The sequence below is a fragment of the Nerophis ophidion genome, linkage group LG13, assembly GCF_033978795.1.
Source record: "Nerophis ophidion isolate RoL-2023_Sa linkage group LG13, RoL_Noph_v1.0, whole genome shotgun sequence".
NCBI classification, from domain to species: domain Eukaryota; kingdom Metazoa; phylum Chordata; class Actinopteri; order Syngnathiformes; family Syngnathidae; genus Nerophis; species Nerophis ophidion.
Window position 1 is genome coordinate 46,784,204 of NC_084623.1, and position 21,840 is coordinate 46,806,043.

General features: G+C 38.6%; 2 protein-coding genes across 4 annotated transcripts; both read left to right on the forward strand.

Annotated features, from left to right (window-relative positions):
• The first annotated feature begins 314 nt into the window (after positions 1 to 314).
• LOC133564623 (gastrula zinc finger protein XlCGF57.1-like) lies at positions 315 to 11,527 on the forward strand. 3 transcript variants are annotated; one of them, XM_061919067.1, is made up of 4 exons: positions 315 to 624; positions 811 to 918; positions 2,672 to 2,754; positions 9,513 to 11,527. In XM_061919067.1, the coding sequence occupies exon 4, from the start codon at positions 9,563 to 9,565 to the stop codon at positions 10,952 to 10,954; it is 1,392 nt and encodes a 463-aa protein (XP_061775051.1). In that variant the 5' UTR covers positions 315 to 624; positions 811 to 918; positions 2,672 to 2,754; positions 9,513 to 9,562; the 3' UTR covers positions 10,955 to 11,527. The 3 variants fall into 3 exon arrangements, with proteins under 3 accessions (XP_061775051.1, XP_061775050.1, XP_061775052.1); XM_061919066.1 differs by lacking the exon at positions 2,672 to 2,754; XM_061919068.1 differs by lacking the exons at positions 811 to 918; positions 2,672 to 2,754.
• A 1,810-nt stretch (positions 11,528 to 13,337) lies between these two features.
• On the forward strand, positions 13,338 to 20,080 carry LOC133564627 (gastrula zinc finger protein XlCGF8.2DB-like). Its single transcript, XM_061919072.1, has 2 exons — positions 13,338 to 13,593; positions 18,820 to 20,080. The coding sequence occupies exon 2, from the start codon at positions 18,870 to 18,872 to the stop codon at positions 19,950 to 19,952; it is 1,083 nt and encodes a 360-aa protein (XP_061775056.1). The 5' UTR covers positions 13,338 to 13,593; positions 18,820 to 18,869; the 3' UTR covers positions 19,953 to 20,080.
• The last annotated feature ends 1,760 nt before the right edge of the window (positions 20,081 to 21,840 follow it).

Sequence of the window (21,840 nt, forward strand, 5' to 3'; positions counted from 1 at the left end):
TGTAAATACCTAAAAATCCCACCAAAAATAATTAATAAAGAATAAAAAATACTTTAAATTGAATTCAAATTTCTTTTAAAGTAGACCACCTAAAATGCATACATTTTAAGGCTTTTTCTGTGAAACTGGTGAACATGCTTTCACCTTTTTAGAGTTATTTGTATTACCGTTTTTTGTTCTCATATAGTGTTATATTCTCTGTTGTATACATTTATGCAGGGATTGGGCTGTTTTATTGTAAATTGCAATGCCGTGTTCGCATGCAAAAAAAAAAAAACGTTCTGGAAAAAAAGATGAAAAAATTCGACTGGCAAAGACGCACCTACACTTTGCGCATGCGCGGGCAGGTCTTACATTGTATTCTGCATAGCAATCGTCTCTTGAAAGACAACAGAGCAGTGTGGTCTTTAAGTCTGCGTTTATTCCTTTATTTTTATGTTTTTACGTACTTTTCTACGGCGTGACAGAGTAAACTTTAGTCATTATTCGTGTCAGGATGAACGTGACTCGACTGCGTGAACATTGAAGCTTCTGAGGCTAATCTAGCCTGCTAGTTAGCTTAGCTTGCTAGCTGCTAACAAAGAGAGTGAGAAGTCATCAAAACATCGCAAAGCAGACACAATTGTGAGTATAAACTGTTGTGATTGTGTGAAAATGTGTAAAATACAAATGCTGAAAGTGTTGGTGAATCCACGGCTAACTGCGGCTGTGGAAGAAATATTTGTAATATTAGAAAGAAAGATAGCAGAGGAACTTTCTACAACAAAAGAGAACTACTACTAAATCCCTTTAATCACAAATGTCTCAAAGGGCTGCTCAAACCACAACAACATCTTCGGCTCTGATCCTACATCAAGGCAAGAAAAAACGAATTTACTGGGTGGTTTTCAAGAGGCATCAAGTTGTTACACAGAACAGGTTGGTTTACTTCTTACATCATTGTTTTCATTTATTCAGTTATTTCAGGCAATGACATATAGATAAATTACAAATACAAGGTAGGCAACACATAATATAAACTATTATATTTCAAGAGTTAATAGACAGTATGTAAGCATGATGATCAGTTTTCTCTGAAAAGGAGTGGGAAGAATATAATTTATTTATCAATCCTCCCACCCCCAGTTCTCAATATCCTCTGTCCTCTGTGTGTACAGGAGAGAACACACAGAGGTTAATAAAAATAATAACAAAAGAAATGTACAAATTAAAAAAATGGTTTGACAAAAACAGACTATCATTGAATCTCAGTAAAACTAAAATAATTATATTTGGTAACAGTAGAAAAGAAAGTCAAGCAGAAATACAAATAGACGGAATAGAAATTGAAAGAGTAAATGAAACCAAATTTCTAGGTATAAGGATTGATGATAAATTGAACTGGAAATCTCATGTAAAAAAAATATACAACATAAAGTAGCAAGAAATACGTCAATAATGAATAAAGCCAAATATGTTCTAGACCAAAAATCACTTTATATTTTCTACTGCTCACTAGTGTTACCATATCTGAGTTACTGTGTAGAAATATGGGGAAATAATTACAAAAGTACACTTCATTCACTAACAGTGTTACAAAAAAGATCAGTTAGAATAATACATAAAGTTGGATATAGAGAACCTTCAAACCTTTTATTTAGTGAATCAAAGATACTGAAATTCCACGACATAGTGAAATTGCAAAGAGCTAAAATTATACACAAAACAAACATAACCTGCTTCCCAAGAATATACAAAATTTCTTCTCAACAAAAAAAGAGAAATATAATCTTAGAGAAAAATGTAATTTAAAAAATGTGTATGCACGTACAACACTTAAGACCTTCAGTATATCTGTATGTGGAATTAAATTATGGAATGGATTAAGCAAAGCAATCAAACAATGTACTAATATGATCCACTTCAAGAAACTCTTCAAACTGGAAGTGTTTACAAAGTACAAAAAAGAACCATGATAAACATTCTGATTTTATTCACCCATTCATTCTCAAAATAATCTTACTTATCTCATCATATGGAATAAAACTTACTTCACCATTTATTTATTTATTTATTTTTATTGTGAATACATTGAGAACAGGAAGTTAACAAAAGTTTTAGCAACTGTTATGTAAAGAAAAGGGGTAGGATTAAATAAGCTCTGATTCTTCCTACTTCTTTTCGAACATGTTGAAAAGAGAAACTGGAAATTGTGATGTATCATGTTGTATGCTTGCATGTTCCAAATAAACTCAAACTCAATTCAGTGATTATCACATTGAGTTTCACTGTTTCTTTGTTTAAGGATTATAATACAAATGATACTGTATATCATGGTGGCATTACTTCAGGACAGGTAACAGTAATTATTACCCTTTAACAATAATTTGTTGTAGGGCTGAGCGATATATTGATATACACAATATATCGCGGGTTTGTCTCTGTGCGATATAGAAAATGACTACCGCATTTCCTTGAATTGTCGCCAGGGCGCTAATTAATTTAAAACCTCTTCTCACTCCTGCGCTTACCAAAGGCATGCGGTAAGAGTAAGCATATGCTAATTGTTTTAAAACCTCTTCTCACTCCGGCACTTACCAAAGGTATGCAGTAAAAATTTGAGTGTGATGTAAGCTTGAACCTTAAATCCTACTGAATAGCTCTTAATCTTCTTCCCTTTATGCGATTTCAGATTACCGGTATTGAAATCAGCTTTCTCCATTTTGAAAATGATGACAGGGGACGTGTCACTTGTGACGTCACGAGTTTGACCAGGTGGTAATACTAATCCTGCGCTAACTATTTTGGGAAGCGAGTTTTACCCTGCAGTAATTCAAGGCAGGCGCATACTATATGCTCTACGGCAATTCAATGAAATATGGTATACATAAATAAAAAAAGTACAAGGTAGACAATACATAATAATAATACAAACTAATATATTGCAAAAGGTAATGTACAGTATGTCAATCAATCAATCAATCAATGTTATTTATATAGCCCTAAATCACCAGTGTCTCAAAGGGCTGCACAAACCACAATACAAACCACAACGACATCCTCGGTAGAGCCCACATAAGGGCAAGGAAAACTTACCCCAGTGGGACGTCGGTGACAGTGACAATGATTACTATGAGAAACCTTGGAGAGGACCTTGGAGAGGAACCCCCCTCCCCAGGGGACCGAAAGCAATGGATGTCGAGCGGGTCTAACATGATACTGCGAATGTTCAATCCATAGTGGATCCAACACAAACCGTGACAGTCCAGTCCAAAGTGGATCCAACACAGTAGCGAGAGTTCCGGCTCCATGGTGTTGTTGTTGGCCTAGTTTGCACTAGTTTCCAGGGCTCACTGCGTGGATGTAAACATGTTGATCCATTTTTGCCTGAAAGGGAGTGGGAAGAAGATAATTTATTTAATCCTCCCACCCCCAGTTCTCAATTCAGTGGTTATTTAATACATTGAGTTTCACTGTTACTTTGTTTAAGGATTATAATACAAATGTTGTATCACGGTGACATTACTACAGGACTTTTAACAATACTTATTACACTGTAACAATAATTTGTTGCAACAATGTAGGAAGAATGAACATACAAAATGCCAACAATGGTAATGAAACATTCGGCACAGACAGAGTGCAACAGCAGGTCAATTTAAAGACCCTCATCACTATATTTTAACCAGACCCGGTGTTTGTATAATATTTTAAATTGAATAATAGTTTGGCATTGCTTGTGTTGTAAGTCCAGTTCTTTCCAGAATTTTACTCCGCATACAGACACACAAAAACGTTTACGGGTGGGTTGAGCTCTCGGCAATGACAAATATCCAAAGCCTCTCAAGTTATGAGCCTGTATTCCATCCATCTTCTTCCACTTATCCGAGGTTGGGTTGCGGGGGCAGCAGCCTAAGCAGGGAAGCCCAGACTTCCCTCTCCCCAGCCATTTCGTCCAGTTCTTCCTGGGGGATCTCTAGGCGTTCCCAGGCCAGCCGGGAGACATAGTCTTCCCAACGTGTCCTGGGTCTTCCCCATGGCTTCCTACCGGTCGGATGTGCCCTAAACACCTCCCTAGGGAGGCGTTCGGGTGGCATCCTGACCAGATGCCCGAACTACCTCATCCGGCTCCTCTCGATGTGGAGGAGCAGCGGCTTTACTTTGAGCTCCTCCCGGATGGCAGAACTTCTCACCCTATCTCTAAGGGAGAGCCACCCGGCGAAGGAAACTAATTTCTGCCGCTTGTACCCGTGATCTTGTCCTTTCTGTCATATTCCAAAGCTCATGACCATAGGTGAGGATGGGAACGTAGATCGACTGGTAAATTGAGAGCTTTGCCTTCCGGCTCAGCTCCTTCTTCACCACAACAAATCGATACAGCCTGCACTCGTGTTATAAAAAAAACTTTGTAGATTACGCGGCAATATTTTGTTAAATGCTTTATATGAGATTATTGATTTACTACATTTAACGAGATCATCACATTTTGAGCAACTTCGAAAGCGTAAACAGATTATGAGTATGTTCTTAAAAAAAACAACAACGTTGTGAATGATCCACACTGCTCTTTTCTGTAATATGATTAGAGAATTAATTGTGTTGTGGTAAGTATTCTCCCATACTTCAACACAATATGTAAGGTACGGCAGTTGAAAGGTGCAGTATAGAGTACAAAGAAGTATTCAACACAGTATGTAAGGTATGGGAGTATCAGGCTGCAGTATAGAGTACAGAGTGCATTTTCATTAAGTTATAGTTTTGCTTTGTTTATAATTGAGAGGCTTTTGGAAATTTTTGTTTTAGTGTGTCTGACATGGGGTTTCAATGGTTGTTTACTATCAATTATTACTCCCAAAAATGTATTCTCATTTACGATTTCAATTTGGGTACCATCAATACTTATTTTCTGTTCAGACGTTATGTTGCGGTTTCCAAACATCACTGTCTTAGTTTTATTTATATTCAAGGATATTTTATTTGTGTCCATCCATTTTTTTTTTTTACTATGTTTAGTTCTGTGTTTACTGTATTCATGAGCTCATTATAGTCATCAAGACTGTAGAATATATTTGAGGAATACAACATATTTCCGAACCGTTTCATCATGACTTGAAATAACACTTGGGATAATTTTACTGAGGGGAGGAGCATTGTCAAGAGGACGAAAGTAAGACAGTATAATTTTAATACATTTAAACAATTTTTATTTGCACACCAAAAAAAATCCATCAAACATTTGCAGTGTCTCCCACTGAACTGCAATCTATTAAAGGCAGTAGCAGTAAAGAGGAACTGCACATTTTTTGGGACATTTTGCATTCTCAGTATCAATTCACAATCCCTACGTGTGTGACAAGCACACACGTATTTATCTTTTTGTGCTCGTACTATCTTTTTTTTTTTTTTTTAATTGATCACATGAAGCAATATTTAATAGACAAGTGGCGTTCCTTATTAAACTACTGTCACCTAATTTACATAATTGACTAAGAGGCTGTTTATCGGTAGCAATATATATTTTTCGAGTTATGTGATATCTTTATAATCTATTTTTAAAATTTAGTTCGTCAAATAAACTCTCTGTTAAATTACAGATGAACAAATGTCCAACTTGAGGTTGCTTATTGATATTACAAGGAAGTTACTGTAAAACTAAGCACACCAAGGAACAACAGTAATATACACATGAAAATATGTAAAAAATCATGTTGATCTCTTTTTGAATTATTTCCTTCTTGAACATCTCTCCACTGTTCAAAAGGAAATCCAATATTTACTCTAGTTTGATTGCTCTCTTGGTCTCATCCTTTTTTGCAGGATACTTTCTCTTGTCCCAGGCAGGTGATTTTTCCATCTATCGTGGGAAATCCGTCATTTTTATCTCTGTATAAATAATAAAAAATATTTTCCGTTTTTTTTGTTTTTTCCGACATACAGTTTGTTAAAATATTGATCTGTTTTTTTTTGCCATGCCTGCCAACAACTGCAGTTTTCCCATAATGATACGGTTTTTGATAATCCATCCCAGTTTACAGCTGCAGTGGTAAAAACTTATAGTTTTCCAATTTAAAGTGATTAACTTAAAAATCTAAGTTCCGTACCCTAACTACATTTCCCAGTAGCTTTGCTACTTTTTAAACAAGTGGCAATTTCCGTAGCTGAGCTATTTTTAGACCCATGTAGCGGTTAGCTAAGATACATGCTACAAAAGAAGAGAGAGGGAGAAGAGTAAGAGAGAAGTGGACTAGTGTAACTCCACGGGCAGGTTACAACATGTACGGGAAAAATCAATGACGATGGGTTGGCTTACGTAAGAAAATCCATGCTTGGTTGGTTGGTTTACATGATGAGTCACGATTGGTTAAGATTAGGACAAAACATTACGGACAGGCCAATCACAGGCAAGATAGTACGGGTCATCGAATCAAGAAGGGAAATCACGACAGACATGCACATTCTAAATGACGACGAGAGTTGGAGAAAAGAAAATATTCAAGCGGGCGATTTATGTTTTTAAGAAAATAGCGAAAGATGGCAGAGGATTCTCTTCCTTAGGTTGTTCTTTTAGCCATGTTGATAAAGTCAAGGAAACCCACAATGCGTCTACTTGGCCACATTTGGACAAATGTATACGTCTGGATAAAAAACATGCCCAACACATTCATTTTAGTTGTTTACCATGTAAGCCCAAATCAAAACTGCTCTTGACATGGAAGACGTGGAATACACATTTTAGAACACATGATTGTGGCAGACATGTGAGGAATTTTGCTACGGTATAGCCTGTCTAAGTGCTAAAATTAATTTCAGTGGTGTTTTAGAACGAGACACTAGCTGACATTTTGTACATTATTTCATTATATGTTTATATTTTGACATTGAATAGTTGAGATTTTTTTGAAACATGACTGCAAGATATTTATTTCATGATGCTATAAATCATAAAAGAACATTGTTTGTACTCTTAATGATCTTTGCATTTGGAGCAGTTAGAAGTGGAGAGGGGGTCAAAGAGACATAAATGGGCTATAAAATCCAAGGCAGAAGCTGCTGAGAAATTTGCCAGGAAGGCTCGTGTCAGAGCCATCAAAGCAGAAATGCCAAAGTAATGTGGAAAGGAACCAAACTCATGTGTAAATAATGTAAAGAAGTAGATGAACCAACTGTGTTTGTGAAGTGAACACTAATAAGATTGTAAATACTGTATAGAGTAGGCTAACCCATCTGGTTCCTGTGGTTGTTGTAATTACTAAGTAACATAGTGACTGAAACAGACATGGCGATTCATTTGGATGAATGGGTTTTGTATTTATGTAAACTTTGTTGATATTTTTTCAATTCTTTAAACACTACAATATCTTTAAATGGTGCTTATTTTTGCATGTTCAATTGCTGAAAAACCAGGAGCTCGTTGTCCACACCAACACGGATATTTTTAAAAGTACCAGTAGAGTGGAAAAATAAGTTGCCTCTATATTGAAGGTATTATCATACATACCTGGTTAATAACACCTAAAGACTTCCAAAATTTGCGAATAAATACATATGATCAAAATAGTATCGATCTGACAGATATTCCTGAGCCATTTTGAGGGATAATGAATTAGCCAGTCACGTGACCGTGTGACGTAGACTTACGAGCCGCAGATCCCTTCCCCACCAAAAACAATGCAAATCATGCAGACTGCGAGAGCCAACAACAATTACTTTGGGAACAATTAACACACTGTATTGTTGTTGTTGATTGTCCAGCTTTAGTGAAACACTAAGCATCACAGAGCAGTACTGGTAAGTGCTAAACAAGAAATACGAACTACAAACATATTCAAACAATAGCTTAAAGTGAAATGTCTGCTTTTACTTCGATGATGACTGACAGGATGTCCATATCTACCCGTTTAGATGAAGAATTAATCATGATTCACACGAGGGGTTAACAAGGTAAAGTCTCCCTGCATGCAGACACTGTCTTCAGTTGTGTATCTTTGTCTCCATCTCTGGGTACACACTGAATGTCACTGATGAACAACTTCTTGTTTTAGGGCTAAATCCTCTTATTATCCAGATTGGAGGCATGATTTATAATCTAAAATAATTTTGACAAGCCGAGACCGTAACATGGTGAAAGGTTTGACAGATGCTGGATTACCAAGTTTGGGATGTATGGCACACAAACTGTAGCTGGTCATCAACGATGCAGTGCTGTCACAGTGCGCTATAGGTGACATTATTGCCACAAGGGAATAAGCGGTAGAAAATGGATGGATGGATGTGAATGAAGCCTGCATTTGACACATATCCTTTTTTAATTTACAATAGTTACAGTATATGATCCAGGCAATGTTTTTAAATATGTGTGTTTATATCTGTATTTATTTAACTTTTGCACTATTAAGCTTGTTTAGAGTCCAGATTATTTCAATCTGTTAAAGATTATGATACTCGCAAGCAGGTTAAGTTTTCAGTTGTCTTTTTGACAAAATAAATGCTGCATTGTGCCTGCAATCCGTTTGTATTTAGTCACTTGAAAAAGGAAGTAAAATATGTTTGTGTAAAATAGGGTGAATATATGGTTATTTTTTCTAATGTGGCCAGCCAAAAACACCCACTATAGAATAATACTTTTATTTTTTTTGCATGTTTTGCCTGATCGGCATCGGTATTAGCCAATCTAACCCATAGAGTATCAACATCGGAATCGGTAGCATAAAACCCTAATCAGCGTTTACCTTATTGATATTGCAAATGCATGCAAAGTCTACTTTTTAATAATTACTATAAATGAGACTCAGAAAAAAAATTATAAAGATGTTAGAACTACACAACACAGTTATTTTCATCTTATTTTTAAACTTCAAATAAAAAAGAGCCAAAAACTGGTTCCATTAGGCACCGGTATCGATTCACAGGTACCGGCTTTTGGTTACAATGTGAACGGTGTCCATCCCTATAGACAGCACATCTCTTTTCTAACTTTTGCATATTTCCAAAATGACTTATCTGATACTATGTCAGAGTGTAGAAGTGTGACCATTGTGCCGTCAATGTCCGGAAATAGCCAAAGATATTCGGAGCGGAACATTCAAAATGGTTGACTAAATTAAACTGTGTTTTTACATACCTTGTGGATTGTAAATAAGAATGGATACGGTTTAATGGATACAATTAAACACAATTAAGCATGTAAAATCAACTGTTTTTTCCACTCTACTGGTACTTTAAAGCATCTTGCCGCTGATAAAACGATCTCCGTTCGCTCAAGTGTAATTTGAAAACAATCTGTGTACACATTTAAACATTAACCAGCTGTTATTCTTTTTTTTGTCCAAGCAGAACTAATTTAATGGCATTTTAACACAACAGTGCATCAATATTGTGATTTAATTTAAAATCACAGCACTTTTACATTGAGAACTATGTTTTTTAATTGCCCTTGTGTGTCAGAACATATATTGGCATATGACAATGTATCATACGACTAAGCACTGCTAGACTTTTTCTAAGTCATGTGTTTGTCTTTTTGTGTCCTGCAGACGTCCGTAAAGGACAATTTCTCCCTAAGCAGCAAGAGTGAACCACCAGGATGGAGCAGGAGAAACCACAGCTCCTCCATATTAAAAAGGAAGAGGAGGAGTCACATCCCCCACACATTAAAGAGGAAGATGAAGAGCGACATCTAAGCCTCTTTAAAGAAGACGAGGAGCTACACACCCCACACTTTAAAGAGGAAGAGGAGGAACACAGCATCAGTCAGTATGGAGAGCATCATGAAGGACTGGAGGAGGCTGATGTCCCCAATATGCCGTTGATTTGTGTCATTGTGAAGAGTGAAGATTATGATATCAAAAGTGAAAGTGAGGAGAAGAGAGAGGTGGAGTCTCCAAGCAGCAGCTCAGCTCAACACACAACAGAAGCTGATGGAGACCACTGTGGAGGATCACAAGCAGACAAGCTCTTAGCTCCACTATCAGATCCTGACACTGATGATGAAGACTCGGAAACTGATACAGCATCTCACACTGACAACGCACTCTTTGAATGTTCTCACTGTGGCAAAACTTTTAATCACAGTTGTAATCTGAAAAGACACATGAGAATGCACGCAGGCGAAAAACCTTTCTCCTGTTCAAGCTGCGGTAAACATTTTACACAAAATCATCATTTGAAAACACACATGAGAACACACACTGGTGAGAAACCTTTTTCTTGTTCAATCTGTGCCAAACGTTTTACACAAAATCATAGTTTGAAAAGACACATGCTAATACATGCGGGTGAAAAACCTTTTTCCTGTTCAAGCTGTGGTCAATGTTTTACACAAAATCAGGATTTGAAAGGACACATGAGAACACACACTGGTGAAAAACCTTTTTCCTGTTCAATCTGTGCTAAAGTTTTTACACTAAATCATCATTTGAAAGGACATATGAGAATACACACTGGTGAAAAACCTTTTTCCTGTTCAATCTGTGGTAAAGGTTTTACACACAATTGTATTTTGAAATCACACATGACAACACACACTGGTGAAAAACCATTTATCTGTTCAATCTGTAGTAAAGGATTTACACAAAGAACTCATTTGAAAACACACATGACAACACATACTGGTGTAAAGCCGCTTACGTGTTCAATTTGTGCTAAAGGTTTTACACAAAATAGGGATTTGAAAGCACACATGCGAGCCCACAATGGTGAAAAACCTTTTTCCTGTTCAATCTGTGCTAAGGGTTTTACTCAAAATACTCATTTGAAAACACACATGACAACACACACTGGTGAAAAACCGTTTATCTGTTCAATCTGTAGTAGAGGTTTTGTACGAAATAGTGTTATGAAAAAACACATGGCAAAACACACGGCAGAACAACATTTTTTTTGTACAGTATGTGGTAAAGGTTTTACACAATGCAAGGACTTGAAAGAACACATGCTTATACACACTAGTGAAACAACTTTGTCCTGTTCAATCTAACTGTTTTGTACAGAAAGACAAATTAAATGTACAGATGAGAACACACACTGATGGGGAAGTGCAAGTTGCAGTATGAGTGATGAAAAATTCTCTTAAAGGTACCATGTGAAAAACACAAGTGAGAAAACATCAACAGCAAATGAAGCTGCAGCATTGTAAATAAACTGTCAAAACTTTGTTGACTTTGGCTTTTTAACATACTCACATAACAATAGTTTATCAAATCAAACTTAAATTATATATTTTATTGTTCAGAAAAGCCCAGATCCCACGTCCCCCATCATCAATCACACACACATAGGTGAATTCATGGATGGAGTACCGAGGAGCCAGGTGAAAAAACACTATCATGAGCCATCTGTGCCAGGAGGTCATCAGACCACGGTCACCAGGACTGCTTAACAACATCACCGCAAATTACATGTGTAACCCAATCTTGCAAATATGTGTCTCCCATTTATAGATTAGATACTTAATATCTGTGGTATATGAATGTATTAATTGTATGCATTAATAAACTGTGTACATTTATTTAAAATTTAATTTTCTATGATTAAAAAGGTCTACACTGACTGAAGCATGAGCTTATTTTGAATACCATTATATTCACTTCTATTTGTTTTCAGTTCAGGTTGATTTCTTTAACATTTATACAGAATGTAAATGATGCATCACATTTTTACAGTTTCCAAAAAGGAGTAGGAAAAAGGAAAGCTACCCTTTTTCTATTTCATATCAATTACTAACATATGTTCACTCCCTATCTTCGGTTTCTACACATTTGAAACATTTCACACATTACAAACCAAAGTAGTGTAATTACAATAGTTTTTTCATAACTAGGTAACTCATTGATCATGAGATGAACAAAATGTTATTTTCCTCAAGTTCAAGTCATTTACCAATAATATTTTTCCTCATACTTTGCCAACCCTTGTAGTTTCTTAAACTCCATCATATAAGTACATTATTTCACTTCTTAATTGCATTATTTAATTCCACACACAGATAAGCTAAAAGTCTTAAGTGTTGTACACGCATGCAAATGTTTTAGGGTACATTTTTTCCCTCAGGTTTGGCTTTTCAACTTTGCGCCTATACCAATCCAGATTCTTCTTTTCCTCTGTTCCGGAGGACACGACGTCCACAATTTCCAAAAACAATTTGAAATGTGGACTCGTCAGACCACAGAACACTTTTCCACTTTGCATCAGTCCATTTTAGATGAGCTCGGGCCCAGCGAAGCCGGCGGCGTTTCTGGGTGTTGTTGATAAATGGCTTTCGCCTTGCATAGTAGAGTTTAAACTTACACTTACAGATGTAGCGACAAACAGTAGTTACTGACAGTGGTTTCCTGAAGTGTTTCTTAGCCAATGTGATGATATCCTTTACACACAGATGTCCGTTTTTGATGCCGTTCTGCCTGAGGGATCGAAGGTCACAGGCATTCAATGTTGGTTTTCAGCCTTGCTGCTTAGTTGCAGTGATTCAGGGGCGCGGCACCGCTGCTGCCCACTGCTCCCCTCACCTCCCAGGGGGTGATCAAGGGTCATGGGTCAAACGTAGGGAATAATTTCGCCACACCTAGTGTGTGTGTGCCAATCATTGGTACTCTAACTTTTAACTTTAACTTTAAAGTTGGAACTTTGGGCTTATGATACTAGGACTTTTTTCACAACAACAACAAAAATCAGACTATGCCGACGTCTTTTACGTCAGTGGTCCCCAACCTTTTTGTAGCTGCCGACCAGTCAACGCTTGAATATTTGTCCCACAGACGGGGGGGGTGGGGGGGGGGGGTGGGGGGGGGGGGGGGGTGTTTCATTTTATTTTCATAAAGAAATGCAATCATTTGTGCTTATGGTGTGTATCCTTGCAGACTGTATTGATCTATATTGATATATAATGTATATATTGTGTTTTTTATGTTAATTTAATAATAAATAAAAAAAAACATTTTTTTATTTATTTAATTTCGTGTGGCCCGGGAGTGGTCCGCGGCCCGGTGGTTGGGGACCACTGTTTTACGTATTACTCCTTCATTCTGCATCATTTTTGCGTGACATTACAACTTTGTACGGTACGAACCAAAGACATAACGTTAAAAGTCGTTATATTTCCAGAATACCGATAAATAACCGTTAAAAATAATATTTAAAAAAAATGTAATTAAAGTAGTCACGTTGTCTAATTTCGTTAATGTGGGAAATCCATCCATCCATTCATCCATTTTCTACCGCTTATTCCCTTTTGGGGTCGCGGGGGGCGCTGGTGCCTATCTCAGCTACAATCGGGAAATCCATCAGTTTTTGTTTTTCTCTTCCATTACCATACAATAAAGTTCTGTAAAAAAAAAAGAAAAAAAAAAGACTGACGTCAACAGGAAGACGCGTAAATTTCTTTTCGCGCACGCGCAGACTGATTGTGACGCTGGTACCGAGTGTGTGGTCTTTGATACTGCGTTAATTCTTTCATTTTTACGTCTTGTACCTTGTTCGTTTAGGTGTGGCAACCTAAACTTTTTAGGGGAATTCGACTCCGGGAACTTTGAAGCTTCTGAGGCTGACTCAACTGAGGCTGCTAGTTAGCTTAGCTGGACGCTGTTTTCAAGAAACATCAAGATGAGTTCCCCACAACAGGTGTGTTTACTTCTTACCCTTTATTCACTTTGTCTATTTTTGGACATAAAAAAACACTTTGAATAACTTCACTGAGTGGTCAAGAAGTAAAATTGAGATAGTATGAGAAATGATTATGGACGCTTATGGAGCTTTTATCTGCACACTTAAAAATAAAACAAACTACCGTATTTCCTTGAATTGCCGCCCGGGCGCTAATTAATTCAAAACCTCTTCTCACTCTTGCGCTTACCCAAGGCATGCGATAAAGGTAAGCATGCGCTAATTATTTTAAAACCTCTTCTCACTCGGGCACTTACCAAAGGCATGCAGTAAAAATTTTAGTGTGATGTAAGATAGGCCTTAAATTCTACTGAATAGCTCTTAATCTTCTTCCCGTTATGCGATTTAAAATTACCGGTGTTGAAATCAGCCCACTCCATTTTGAAAATGATGACAGGGGAAGTGTCACTCTTGACGTCACGAGTTCGGCCAGGCGGTAAAACTAAGCATGCGCTAATTATTTTGGGAAGCGAGTTTGACCCGGCAGTAATTCAAGACAGGCGCATAATATATGTCCTGCGGCAATTCAAGGAAATACGGTATATCATAACAACTGCATGGTTTCCTACAGAACTGCAATCTATTCATGGCAGTAGTAAAGGGAAAAGCACTTTTATTTTAAATGTTGCCTATCCGGATTGAGGCGGCGTAGCGGAGTTGGGAGAGTGGCCGTGTCAGTAACCTGAGAGTTCCTGGTTCGATCCCCGCCTTCTTCCAACCAGTGTTAATTTTGTTGACAAAATATTTTCGTCATAGTTATCGTCAACAACCTTTTTTTTCTGACTAAAACGAAACTATAACTAAATAAAAAATAATTTAAGTGGACTAAGACGATGACGAGGCGTATTGACATATTCGTCAACGGATAAAAACGAGACGAAAATGTCTGCCAGAGACGAGATCCAATCGGAACTCATTTTGTTAGGAAGAGGCGGGAGTAGTTGGGAAGAGAACCAATCAGAGCGACGTGGTAAGGAAGTTACGTAAACGTAGTTTGCGTTTGCAGAAGACAACATGTCAACGCCGGGGAGGAAGAGGAGAGAGGACATATGGGGAAATTTTATATTTGAGGTCAAAGATAACAAGACGCAGCGCGAGGATTACGGGGAAAAACACAACAAACTTGAAGCGACATTTACAGTCGAATCACCCCGAAATCCACACAGAGGTAAGCATTTTCCACAACATACAACTCACTCGACGTTATCCCGTTCATTACACGGCTTACTCGTGAAATAATAAATTTGAGACATGATTTTCATCAAAATACGACTTGTATCGGTGATTTTTCCGCTGTTTTGCTTTGACTTTCAGAAATTGAAGGGAAAGTTTACATATTACCCTTTAGTCGACTAAATCTACTGTACTTTTTATCAACTATAATCTTATGATATTTCGTCAACTAAAACTAGACTAAAACTAAAACAATTTAAATAACTAAATTATGACTAAAACTAAATTACACTTTAGTCAAAAGACTATGACTAAAACTAAATGAAATTTTGCTGTCTCTACGTGTGTGTAACACATCTCTATGCTGCCGATCCGCCTCCGCTTGGGATGGTTTCCTGTGGACGGGACTCTCGCTGCTGTCTTGGATCCGCTTTGAACTGAACTCTCGCGGCTGTGTTGGAGCCACTACGGATTGAACTTTCACAGTATCATGTTAGACCAGCTCGACATCCATTGCTTTCGGTCTCCTAGAGGGGGGGGTTACCCACTTCTGAGGTCCTCTCCAAGGTTTCTCATAGTCAGCATTGTCACTGGCGTCCCACTGGATGTGAATTCTCCCTGCCTACTGGGTGTGAGTTTTCCTTGCCCTTTTGTGGGTTTTTCCGAGGATGTCGTAGTCGTAATGGTTTGTACAGTCTTTTGAGACATTTGTGATTTAGGGCTATATAAATAAACATTGATTGATTGATTGACTGTCAAAATTAACACTGCTTCCAACCTTGTCCCGTCTGTTGTGTCCTTGAGCAAGACACTTCACCCTTGCTCCTGATGGGTCGTGGTTAGGGCCTTGCCTGGCAGCACGCGCCATCAGTGTATGAACGTGTTTGTGAATTTGGAAATAGTATCAAAGCGCTTTGAGTACCTTGAAGGTAGAAAAGCGCTCTATTTTTCTGAGTGAACTCTCCTGAAGAAATCAATAAAGTACTATCTATCTATTAGTGATGGGTTGATGAGGCGTCATGAAGCGTTTCGACACATTGCAAAACTGTATTGATACTGTGTCACCAAATACTGACATCTGCTGGACATTAAAAATCCCTACAGGCAACCTATGGATAGACTAAACTGACTTCTTAAATGGGGGGTACTTGAAGGTATGCCAAGGGGTACGTGAGATTTTTTTTTTAAATTCTAAAAATAGCAACAATTCAAAACTCCTTTATAAATATATTTATTGAATAACACTTCAACAAAATATGAATGTAAGTTCATAAACCCTGAAAAAAAAAAATACAACAATGCAATATTCATTGTTGACAGATACATTTTTTGTGGACATGTTCCATAAATATTGATGCTAAAGATTTCCTTTTTTGTGAAGAAATGTTTAGAATTAAGTTCATGAATCCAGATGGATCTCTATTACAATCCCCAAAGAGGGCACTTTTAGTTGATGATTACTTCTATGTGTAGAAATCTTTATTTATAATTGAATCACTTGTTTATTTTTCAACAAGTTTTTAGTTATTTTTATATCTTTTTTCCCCAAATAGTTCAAGAAAGACCACTACAAATGAGCAATATTTTGCACTTTTATACAATTTAATAAATCATAAACTGATGATATAGTGCTCATTTTGCTTCTTTATCTCTTTTTTTCAACCAAAAATGCTTTGCTCTGATTAGGGGGTACTTGAATTAAAAAAAAATTTCACAGGCGGTACATCACTCAAAAAACGTTGAGAACCACTGACCTAGTATATATAATAATATAAAACCAAGTCATTGTATTTCATTTAGGATTATTTCATATCTTCATTTAAATAAAAATATATTTAATCTTTATTAGATACAGTCAATAAATAATGTGAACATGTATCATAACATGGAAATCTAAGACAAAGTGTTGTGAATGAGGATGCTTGTGGACTGGGATTTGTTTTTTATTTTTTCACATTTTTATTTAAAATAAACAGTTTTTCCAACATATTAAATTTTAGATGATTTCTCTTCTTATTATTTCACGGCGGAAAGCTTTCTTTTTGCCTGACGCTGCTCCATGATCTCCGACGACGATAAATTACAAATGACCAACGACAGAAGTGCGTCGATTCTGTTGGCAGCAGCATCTCGTTGACAGATGCGCTTCCTTATAAACATCAGTTTGGCGCGCAGGCGTCAGTTCGACACAGTTCGCGTATCGGTCACGTAACCGAAACACCTCGTCACTTTCTAAAAGCGGTACGCGCACTGACACGGGGTTTTGCTCTATGAGCTCGACGCGTGCGCCGATGCATCGCTGTTGCCGGACCCATCACTACTATCTATCCATCTATCTACAGGTATAACCCATTTACCATTGTCCCATACCAATATGACGTCCACTATTTCCAAAAACAATTTGAAATGTGGAATCGTCAGACCACAGAACACTTTTCCATTTTGCATCAGTCCATCTTAGATGAGCTCGGGCCCAGCGGTTGAAGAATGTCTGTATTTTGTTGAGTATGTTGCCGGTGATATTGCCATAATTTTGCTGAAAAGATTTAGTAGAGGTAATCGACGATAAAGTTCGCAACTGTTGGTCGCTAATAAAAAAGCCTTGCCTGTACCGGAAGTAGCAGACGATGTGCGAGTGACGTCACGGGCTGTGGAGCTCCTCACATCCTCACATTGTTTACAATCATAGCCTCCAGCAGCAAGAGCAATTCGGACCGAGAAAGCGACGATTACCCCATTAATTTGAGCGAGGATGAAAGATTCGTGGATGAGGATAGTGAGACTGAAGGACTAGAATAAAAAATAAAAAAAGGCGAGGGCAGTGGGAGCGATTGAGATGTTATTAGACACATTTACTAGGATAATGCTGGAAAATCCCTTATCTGCTTATTGTGTTACTAGTGTTTTAGTGAGATTATATGGTACCTGAAAGTCAGAGTGGTGTGGCCACGGGTGTGGTGACCGCCAGTGTCTCTGAGGGAAGCCACGCAGCTGCAGCAGGACACAAGCTCCGCTGATGTCGACGGTAAAAGCCGACTTATTACCACAATTTTCTCACCAAAACCTGCCGGTTGACATGTAGTCGGGATCCATGTTCGCTTGACCGCTCTGTTCCATAGTAAAGCTTCCCCTTTGGGAATTTTAAACAAGGAAACACCGGCTGTATTTCTGTTGCCAAAGGCAGGTGCAGTGCACCGCTTCCCACCTCCATCTTTCTACTTTGACTTCTCCATTATTAATTGAACAAATTGCAAAAGATTCAGCAACACAGACGTCCAGAATATTGTGTAATTATGCGATTAAAGCAGACTACTTATAGCTTGGATCGGGCTGGAAAAGAATGTCCGCTACAACCGGCGACGTCAAACATACGCGTCATCGTACCGTGACGTTTTCAACAGGATACATCACACGAAATTTAAAATGGCAATTTAGTAAACTAAAAAGGCCGTATTGGCATGTGTTGCAATGTTAATATTTCATCATTGATATATAAACTATCAGACTGCGTGGTCGGTAGTAGTGGGTTTCAGTAGGCCTTTAATTTAAAGTTAAAGTACCAATTATTGTCACACACACACACACTAGATGTGGCGAAATTATTCTTTGCATTTGACTTTGATCACCCCCTGGGAGGTGAGGGGAGCAGTGGGCAGCAGTGGTGGTCACGCCCAGGAATAATTTTTGGTGATTTAACCCCCAATTCCAACACTTGATGCTGAGTACCAAGCATTTTTATAGTCTTTGGTATGACACGGCCGGGGTTTGAACTCACAACCTACCGATCTCAGGGCGGACACTCTAACCACTCGGCCACTGAGTAGGATAAATTGAGTGATATGTTTTTTGCTTTTGCTTAGCTACAGTGCCATTGGCTTTAAACTTCTTGATGAAATTGCGGACAGTACACAGATTTAGATCTCTGGAGATGGACTTGTAGCCTTGAGATTGTCCATGCTTTTACACAATCTTGTTTTTTAAATCATGTGTTTGTCTTTTTGTGCTCTGCAGACGTCCAGGAAGCATGTTTTTTCCCTGAGCAGCAGGACTGGGCCTTCAGGATGAAGCAGTACAAACCACAGCCCACACATATGAAACAGGAAAAGGAGGAGCCACATCCCACCGACATTAAAGAGGAAGACGAGGAACACAGCATCAGTCAGAATGGAGAGTATCATGAAGGACTGGAGGAGGCGGATTTCCTCAAGATGCCTTTGACTGTAGTCATTGTGAAGAGTGAAAATGATGAGGTCAAAAGTGAAAGTGAGGAGAAGAGAGAGGTGGAGCCTCCAAGCAGCAGCTCAACTCAACACATGACAACAGAAGATGATGGAGACCACTGTGGAGGATCACAAGTAGACAAGCTCTTAGCTCCACTATCAGATAGTGATGACATGATGTCACACTCTCCTGACACTGATGATGAAGACTCTGAAGCTGATACAACATGTCACACTGACAACACAAACTTTGAATGTCCTCACTGTGGCAAACCTTTTAATTATCGTCGAAATCTGAAAACACACATGAGAATACACGCTGGTGAAAAACCTTTTTGCTGTTTAAGCTGTGGCAAAAGATTTACACAAAATCATCATTTGAAAATACACATGAGGACACACACTGGAGAAAAACCTTTTTCTTGTTCAATCTGTGCTAAAGGTTTTACAAGCAATCATAATTTGAAAACACACACAAGAACACATGCTGGTGAAAAACCTTTTTCTTGTTCAGTCTGTGGAAAAAGGTATACACTTAATCATCACTTGAAAGGACACATGAGAACACACACTGGTGAAAAACCTTTTTCCTGTTCAATCTGTGCTAAAGGTTTTACACACAATATTAATTTGAAAACACACATGAGAACACACACTGGTGAAAAACCTTTTATCTGTTCAATCTGTGGTAAAGGGCTTGTACGAAATAGTGACTTGAAAGCACACATGGCAACGCACACCGGTAAAAAACCTTTTTCATGTCCAAACTGTGCTGAAGGCTTTGTGCAAAAAGATAAATTGAAATTACACATGAGAACACACGCTGGTAAAAACACTGTTTCCTGTTCAAGCTGTGCTAAAGCTTTTTTACGAAAAGATACTTTGGAAAGACACATGAAAACACACACTGGTGAGGAAACGTGAGTTGCTGTGTCAATGATGAAAGATTCTCTTCAAAGTACCAGTGTAAGAAACATAAGTGAGATCTTCAACAGCAAAATTAATCTGCAGGATTTGAAATAAACTGTCACTGGCACTGCTCTGCCACATGAGCCCCACTGTCTCTTGACGTTGATAGCTTTTCCTTCTCACCTGGCTTCTTCTTTGGTTCTCCAAGCAATAAAAACTCCTCAGTCATTTCATCAAGACGTAATCATGGAGGGTTTTTTTTTTGTCGGTCTAGCAGATTGGTAAGCAAGCTGAAGCAGCCACCGGGTCTATGAGAGTATCATTCCAATTTTAATACACGTACATGTAACGTGTCTCGCAAAATTACATGTCAAAAAATAAACTTTAGCAAAGACAGTTTAAAAAGCTATTTTAAATTGTATTAAATTACATTTAGGATTAGATGATATTTATTTGGTGGGCTTCACGGTGGAAGAGGGGTTAGTGCGTCTGCCTCACAATACGAAGTTCCTGCAGTCCTGGGTTCAAATCCAGGCTCGGGATCTTTCTGTGTGGAGTTTGCATGTTCTCCCCGTGAATGTGTGGGTTCCCTCCGGGTACTCCGGCTTCCTCCCACTTCCAAAGACATGCACCTGGGGATAGGTTGATTGGCAACACTAAATTGGCCCTAGTGTGTGAATGTGAGTGTGAATGTTGTCTGTCTATCTGTGTTGGCCCTGCGATGAGGTGGCGACTTGTCCAGGGTGTACCCTGCCTTCCGCCCGATTGTAGCTGAGATAGGCGCCAGCGCCCCTCGCGACCCCGAAAGGGAATAAGCGGTAGAAAATGGATGGATGATAATTATTTGTCATATTTGTAGCAGTAATTCGTCGGCGTTCACTCAAAATGAGAATGATTGTCCTCCTGTTGGTTGGACTGCCTTCAGGAGAATGCCTGCGTGTGGAATCTTTTAAAGTGGGGAGACTGGTGCACAGACAACCACCACACTGTCCTTGGCAAAGAAAAGGCCAGGTTCCAATGGCATAAAGACCAAGACAATTGGGGGCCCAGCTTTGCTGCAGCCTTCTTCCGCCTTGGTGACCGTCGTGGAGCTTCCTTGCAACCATCATCCGCCCACTCCACCGGTGAGGTCTTTCTCGACGAGGGAGACGCGAAGACTCCAACGGCACTTCTTCGCTGTGGGGAGCTGTTTCCAATGGCAAGGGAAACCCAGGGCGACCGGCACCTCCTCGCAGCTGCAGGAAGCTGCCGGAGCTCCGGCGGTCTGTCGGAGGACCGACAATGGTACGCCTAACAGCACTTGCTTTTCTCTCGGGGTGTCCTCCCCTAGCCTTTTGTCTTCCCGGACTAACCCACAAGGCGGCGGGGCGTAGCAGTAATAGATACACAATCAAGGGGAACATTAATAAATGGATAGAAAATAACAAGAAACAAGAAAAATGACCGAGATTAGCTGACTAAAAGGCCTACTGAAACCCACTACTACCGAACACGCAGTCTGATAGTTTATATATCAATGATGAAATATTAACATTACAAAATTACAATTTTAAATTTCTCGCAGAGTTTCTTTTTGAAAATGTCAAGGAATGATGACGCGTATGATGACGCGTGTTTGTGACGTCACCGGTTGTAGCGGACATATTAGCCCAGCACCACTTACGGTTAAAAGTTGTCTCTTTTAATTGCATAATTACACAGTAATTTGGACATCTGTGTTGCTGAATCTTTTGCAATTTCTTCAATTAATAATGGAGACTATCAATAAGAATGCTGTTGGTGGATGCGGTGGATTGCAGCTGCGAAACACAGCCGGTGTTTCTTTGTTTGTTGTGAAGCTTTAACACAGAGCGGTCAAGCGAACATGTTTTTCTACGTCAACCAACAAGTTTTTGGATGGGAA

What these genes read in the sequence shown, in the direction of transcription:
- LOC133564623 (XM_061919067.1), top strand. Translation starts at nt 9,563, where the DNA reads ATGGAGCAGGAGAAACCACAGCTCCTCCATATTAAAAAGGAAGAGGAG.
- LOC133564627 (XM_061919072.1), top strand. Translation starts at nt 18,870, where the DNA reads ATGAAGCAGTACAAACCACAGCCCACACATATGAAACAGGAAAAGGAG.